The following is a 6,782-nucleotide window of genomic DNA, read 5'->3' on the forward strand; positions in this document are numbered from 1 at the left end:
AGTTTTACTCGAGGCTTTAGCTAGATAGAAGTAGTAGGTAGCATTTTGAACTTGTGTATATATTTATGTATATATCTGCCATTACCATGCACTTTTCTTATGTTTTCCTTTTCTTTTTCTCTCCCCCCCCCCTTCCAGTGAGGTTGCTTGGGCAACTTGGCTGGGTGTTTTGTTATATATGACTTGTTTTGTTTGGTGTAAAAAGTTTGTTGTGTACGTATTGTTTTCTACGTAATGTATTGTACGTAACGTATTGTACGTAGTGGTTTTACGTAGTGTTTTGTTTGGTGTGGACTTTTGGATGTCGAGAATGGATGAAGGGAGGTTTCTGTGTGTCAGGGCCTGGACCATCCTAGACATAAGTCGGTGCAACACCAGCAAATGGTCGAACGTAATGTTTTGTTGTATATAAACTGTTTTGTTTGGTTTTGTTTTGTCTGTTTTGTTTCAGTTTTTATCTATTCTTTTTCTGTAATTTTTCCATTGGTACCTTATTTTTGATAAATAAATTTTATTAAATTGTTAAAAGTTTTTTTGTTTTTATTTAGACTAAGGTTAGGTTATTAACCAGTCTGGGTTTATCCGGGCTTGCACTGACCGGACAGTAGTTGGTTAGATAAGCCTGAAGGGTAGATTCTATGTATCCCCCCCCCCTAGCAGGGCTTACATTAATAAATCATTTTATTTCATTAATTGATTACACCACTTAATTAAATTTTGTTTATATCAAATTATTGTAACTATTGTAATTAAATGGTAACATAATCTGATTTCAGATAGGTCTACATTTGATCGAATCAGTTGTCTATATCTGTTTATCATGCTACTTCGATCTCACCTCAGATAAACTGACCAGCTGGTATAAAACACACCTCAGATAAATTTACCAGCTGGTATAAAACACCTCAGATAAACTGACCACCTGGTATAAAACACACATCAGATAAACAGAACAGCTACTATTAAAATATCCTAAACATTTGAAGTTGGCATCGCTACTTTTCAATACATACCTAAAGAAACGAATTTCAGAAAATATTTAAAATATAGTATAAAATCGGGACAACAGTTTTTTAAAGTAATACTACACTTAACAACATCCCCACCTAAAATTGGAATCTAAGTGACATAATAAAATGTCATTTTTAAATTAAAAGTATTGCTGCTTAGCAAATCAGGTTTAAAAAAACATTTCCAAATTATTATTTATTTTTAATAATATTAAAAACCAACCCCTAAATTTCTCGAATATTCTTATATTACACTACGGGGGCTGGCAACTCGGGATATAAACATGATTTTAATCCATTTTTAATTGTTTAAACTTTTAAAAATAAAATAGAATCTCGTAGAAAAAAGAATTGCGCACCAAGTGAACGCCAAACAATATGTGTATAATAGTGCAGAATATTATTAGTACTTTATGAATTCACATGCGTTTTTTTTTAGTAATCGGTAATAGCGTAAATTACTACTTCCGGTCAATCAATGGAAATTACTCAAAATTTAACAGAAGACAGAGAATTAGATCTTTTACTTTTAAAAGAAATTTCATTGATCTATCTGAAACAGAACACAAGTTATAGGATTTTTAAAAATTGGAAATATAAAAAGTTCCACTTCCGGTTACCGGAAATCGCTGAAAAGTTGATACAGAACAACAAATTTGATATAATACTTCTATTAAAAATATCATCAACCTAGATGTAACGATACTCAAGTTATAGTTCACAGCCACACATACATACACATAAACATACGGGCACAATTGCAAATCTATGTTTTTCCGACTCAGGAAGGGGTAAAACGTCGAGATTTGTAAAAAGCATATTTTTTACAATACTTCTTGTATACTTTGTATACGAGAAAAATAAACAACATCACAAATAGTAGGGAATAGGTATTTTCCTTTGAGCTTACACTTAGGTAGGTGTAGGTGTAGGTGTAGGTGTAGGTGTAGGTGTAGGTGTAGGCGTAGGCGTAGGTGTAGGTGTAGGTGTAGGTGTAGGTGTAGGTGTAGGTGTAGGTGTAGGTGTAGGTGTAGGTGTAGGTGTAGGTGTAGGTGTAGGTGTAGGTGTAGGTGTAGGTGTAGGTGTAGGTGTAGGTGTAGGTGTAGGTGTAGGTGTAGGTGTAGGTGTAGGTGTAGGTGTAGGTGTAGGTGTAGGTGTAGGTGTAGGTGTAGGTGTAGGTGTAGGTGTAGGTGTAGGTGTAGGTGTAGGTGTAGGTGTAGGTGTAGGTGTAGGTGTAGGTGTAGGTGTAGGTGTAGGTGTAGGCGTATGTGTGGGCTTGGGTGTGAGTGTGGATGTGGATGTGGAGGTGGACGTGGATGTGGATGTGGATGTGGATGTGGATGTGGACGTGGACGTGGGTGTGGATGTGGATGTGGATGTGGATGTGGACGTGGATGTGGATGTAAATGTGAATGTGGATGTGGGTGTTGGTTTGGGAGTCATTGTAGCTGTAGCTGTTATTAACTTTTATTTTTTGTGCCTTATCATTGCGGGCTGTACACAGACAAACGCCAACAGATTAATATTAATAATCCGTTACACACTGTATTTTTTAACACAGTCAAACAGTGAAACATCAATGTTGCCCAGCGAATAATCAATCGTGAAGGCCATATTGATGTAGGTAAAGCCACGCCTTCTCCTCCCCCTCATTCATCTGATTGACTGCCTCTTCCTAAGTGATGTTGCCTATCAAATCAAAGCCTAGTACTCAAGGTGGTTTTTTTTATATACATGAAAACTGGATATTACTTTGTGACGTAAAGGGTTGGTTATTGGTATTATGTCAGGTTGAACAGGCAAAATATTCAGCCATTCATCAACCTGATCTCGACCAATTGTTTTCAAGGACGTAAACTAAACTCAAAACAAATTCTATTCGCGTGTTCTGATTGGTTACGATAGGACACTCCTTTAAAATTGAGTCTTTATAACAAGTAAATCAGTACAGTCTACTCAACAGACGAGTACCACAAAAGGAAGACTAATCCAAATCTCCGAAGACTCCACAATGCTGGGATCAGTTTTCATCTTTGTACTAGCGTTGCTAGAGCTGACTGCCGCACAAATCACGGGTAAGTGTTAATTAATTAATAAATGGATAAATTAATTAATTATAATTTTTAAAATTCTAGTTCACAGAAATAGTAACGAGATATGATATAAGTTGAAAGGATGGATCCAGTTACTTATGATTTCCAACTAAAGAACTTGACGCAGCGTAGCATTAATTTACATCAAAATGAAAGTGTAACGTAGATTATATCACAGTTCACAGTGAAAGTCTCAAAACGTGGCTTTAGAACATCTTCAAAAGAATCGAAAGTGTTAAATTAAAAACCATATTAATTCACTGTTTTTGCATTTGTTTACTTTGAAAAAAAAATGCATTTTTTCTATTTAGCTAATTGTGCTCAACTGGAGCCCATTTCTGTTGGTGAAGTAGAGTTTGTCGAGAAGAAAGACGATGACTTTGATCAGGTTATATTATCAAGTGTCGCCCGCCCCTCCACTAGTCCCACTCAGACCGAGGTGAGTCTCATTTCTTTTTCTCTTCGTTGTTTCAATTACTATACTTCATTTAGACACTTGTTAAAGAAATGAAATTGAGAGCTATGTTATTTATTCGATTAAACTAAATGTTATGCCATTAGTATGTATATTTTGATACTATTCATATAAACTTATATTGAAATTAGTTACAAAAGTTAAATATTTAACCAATTCTGATTCCCTTTGTGGAGTTGATTGGTGCTATATAGTGTTATGACGACTATATTGATATGTCGGCACGGCATGGTTTCTAAAATGTAATAGCGCTTAACAGAAATGTATAAAGTTGAAAAACATTCCGTTCTGTATAAGCACAAACGTTTTAAAAACACTCATGCTATTTTCTTCTGTTCCGTTGCTTGAATTCAATTTTTAACAATCGTTAAATGGACAGGCGGCCAGCTTGTATTATGACTCATTTAAAGCTGGCACCATTGTACCCGTCGTGGAACCGTTATCAGGATGTCAAGGTGACACTGGAACTCCTGGCTTCACCCAGCTAGCAGAAGTGAACCTGTATGTGCGGTACTTGCTGTATCAAGACTGGTACATTAATTACATAAAGTAGGTCAAACATTTTAATATATAAATATATATATATATATATATATATGCATTTTTGACTGGGTAATATTTTTTATTATGTGTGTTGTATGTAATTAATACTTTGAGCGATACTTCATAAAAATATAACTTGGCTGCTCTCTAATTAAATATGTAATCGGTTTAATCATTTCTTCCAGACACCCCCATCTAACTCCCCGCCTACGTGAGAGCAAATGAGCATGGTTTCTTGGGTTCATTTATAGTTGGAAAAATTGGTTTGAGTAAATGCTGTGTGCGCTGTTTTAAAATAAGAAAAAAAAACTCGATACTCACCTTATGTGGGACGACGTGGCCTAAGCAGTAGAGCGCTAGGCTTCTAACCCGAGTCTCGAGTTCGAATCCTGGTCAAAATCACTAGAACGTCCCTCGGCTATGATGGGTACTGAAGTCGCGTTAGGGGAAGTAACGGAGGCTGGGCATAGTGTTTTATATGCCGGTCAAGAAACATATGAACTCTACTTCATTTGCCCAATGGATCGCTAGGGAAATTTTTTTTAGTCGCCTCTTAAACTCTTGTTGAAATCAGTCGTTATGATGCCCTAGTGCAACCCTACTCACCGTCCACTTCCAGATGCTGCCCCGCCTCCCAGAACTATGGCTGCCGTGGCGTCAAGACACCGCATCCATGTTTTTACACCTCCATCAAAGGCATGTTCGCCTGGTGCTGCCCCCTACAGAGGGTCGCCATCACCAACTGCAACTGTGGGTAAGTGGTCTCAGGAAAGATGACACGACCTCTGCTTTATTTTCACTAAATGTAGTAGTCATTGGCGTCGCCTCTAGGGTGGGAAGTGGGTACTCCAAATAATGGAGTGTCACCCCACCTGCAAGTTTAACTATTTATTTTATTTGACAACATCTGGTTGTATCTGCGTGTTTTGGTGTCCATTACAAAATATGCAGATTGATTTATCTGTTTAAAAATTAAGCTAAACATCCATTTCAATTACTTGCAGGAAATGTCTAATGTTCTGCAACGATTGTTTCTACCTTGGCCAATGCAAAAGGCGCTACACCTACACCAAGTTTGCCGCCGTCTGCTTCATCAGATGGTGGGGTACTGTCATCAATGTGGCCAGTTACCTGCCCACCAGCTGCTACTGTAGGCAGACTTAGGAGCAGACGATCTGCAGAAGTCCTTATCCCAAGAGCTACGACAAGCATGCATTTTAATTTTTTCCAAAACAAAATTATATTTTTAAAAACATAAACGAATAACAACATCATGGCTTTCTCAAATTAAACAGTAACATGCTTTTAAATAAATTCTCATTCAAGAAATAATATATTTCGTTATTTTGTATTAATTATCTCTGACAATTTATAGCTACAGAAATAAAAGCTCTTTAAAAAGTTTAAAACGCTTTCTTGTATAAATCAACGTAATGTGCTTGCTTGAATGTCGTAATATTGGTGTTTGCCTGATGGTATAAAGATCACACTGTGGCATTATTTATTGTTAAGGGTTTGCTTGATCATCGTTAAATTGCTGTCTACTTTACTGTAGTGTGTTTGTTTGGTCATCGTTATATTGCTATCTCCTATAGTCTAGTGCGTAGCTTGATCGAAGTTACGTTTTAACACAAGAAAATGGCCGTGGGTATATTTCTATCTTCCTATTTAAAGACTTAGTCTACCTGTAACCTGTGGGTCATTATAAATACGCAGCAACAGATATTCCTTTTAAATAACAGAATTGCCATTTCTAGTTTTGCCGATGTTATAAAATTCATAGCTTTATTAAAAATATTTAAATATATACTTTTATAACAGTTAAATGTATATTAATGTATGTTGCGAGCGTGTGTATTAAAAAGGCGAGATAAAATATAAAATATAGTGTGGGTGTGCGGATGCGCGAAAAAAAGGAAGCGAGAGGTAGATAGCGCGCGAACAACATGGCGATGTCTGGAAGTTGAAGGCGAAGCTCTTATGAACCAATAAATTATGGAAATTACAGGAACAATGGTTGGTTTTTGTTTTTGAGTGTGTGCCATGAAATAGATAGGAGAAAAGCCTGTGACATTTTGGTGGCAGAAGTGAGCGGTGCTCCGCACCGCAAAGGAACGAATTACATCTAGTCTAGATTCTAGATTGAGTATTGTTGACATTCTAGTGATTTTATTAACTGAATAATTTTTTTGGGACCAATAAGATGGAGGACTATGCCAAATTCAATGAGTTGGCTGATTCGTTAGGATACACTGGGGCAGAAAAAGCTAAATGGGTTGAAAAGAAGATAGCTGATGCAATTGAAAGGGAAGACAGCTTTAGAGAGGGAATTAGCTAAAGCTAAAATAGAGGCTGAGAAGGAAAAAGTTAAAATAGAGGCTGATAAGGAACTAGATCTAGCTAAAATAAAGGCTGAGAAGGAAAAAGTTAAAATGAAGGCTGAGAAGGAAAAAGTTAAAATAGAGGCCGAAGACAAAGAAAAACAGAGACAATTAGATCGAGAAGATAGAGAAAAACAGAGGCGACATGAGTTAGAATTAGCCAAAATTAAAAGTAACCAATCTCAAGACAGCAATATTAACAGAACGGACAATTGGAAGCCTAAATTCAGAGCATTTAAGCCACAGGAAGAAAGTGTGGAAACTTACTTAATACACTTTG

General features: G+C 36.5%; 1 protein-coding gene across 1 annotated transcript; it reads left to right on the top strand.

Annotated features, from left to right (window-relative positions):
* The first annotated feature begins 2,950 nt into the window (after positions 1-2,950).
* Positions 2,951-5,340, top strand: LOC131937607 (uncharacterized). The gene is made up of 5 exons (XM_059295161.1): positions 2,951-3,085; positions 3,415-3,542; positions 3,958-4,127; positions 4,741-4,875; positions 5,126-5,340. Exons 1-5 carry the CDS (start codon positions 3,022-3,024, stop codon positions 5,283-5,285), a joined length of 657 nt encoding a protein of 218 aa, XP_059151144.1. The 5' UTR covers positions 2,951-3,021; the 3' UTR covers positions 5,286-5,340.
* The last annotated feature ends 1,442 nt before the right edge of the window (positions 5,341-6,782 follow it).

The sequence above is a fragment of the Physella acuta genome, unplaced genomic scaffold (assembly GCF_028476545.2).
Source record: "Physella acuta isolate Inbredline_101_S28 unplaced genomic scaffold, ASM2847654v3 ptg000214l, whole genome shotgun sequence".
Classification (NCBI taxonomy): Eukaryota; Metazoa; Mollusca; class Gastropoda; family Physidae; genus Physella; species Physella acuta.

Excerpts from the sequence above, each read along its gene's own strand:
- LOC131937607 (XM_059295161.1), top strand. The coding sequence starts at position 3,022 with ATGCTGGGATCAGTTTTCATCTTTGTACTAGCGTTGCTAGAGCTGACT. Across the intron at positions 4,128-4,740 it reads TGGTACATTAATTACATAAA|ATGCTGCCCCGCCTCCCAGA; the intron begins GTAGGTCAAACA and ends GTCCACTTCCAG. Across the intron at positions 4,876-5,125 it reads ATCACCAACTGCAACTGTGG|GAAATGTCTAATGTTCTGCA; the intron begins GTAAGTGGTCTC and ends AATTACTTGCAG.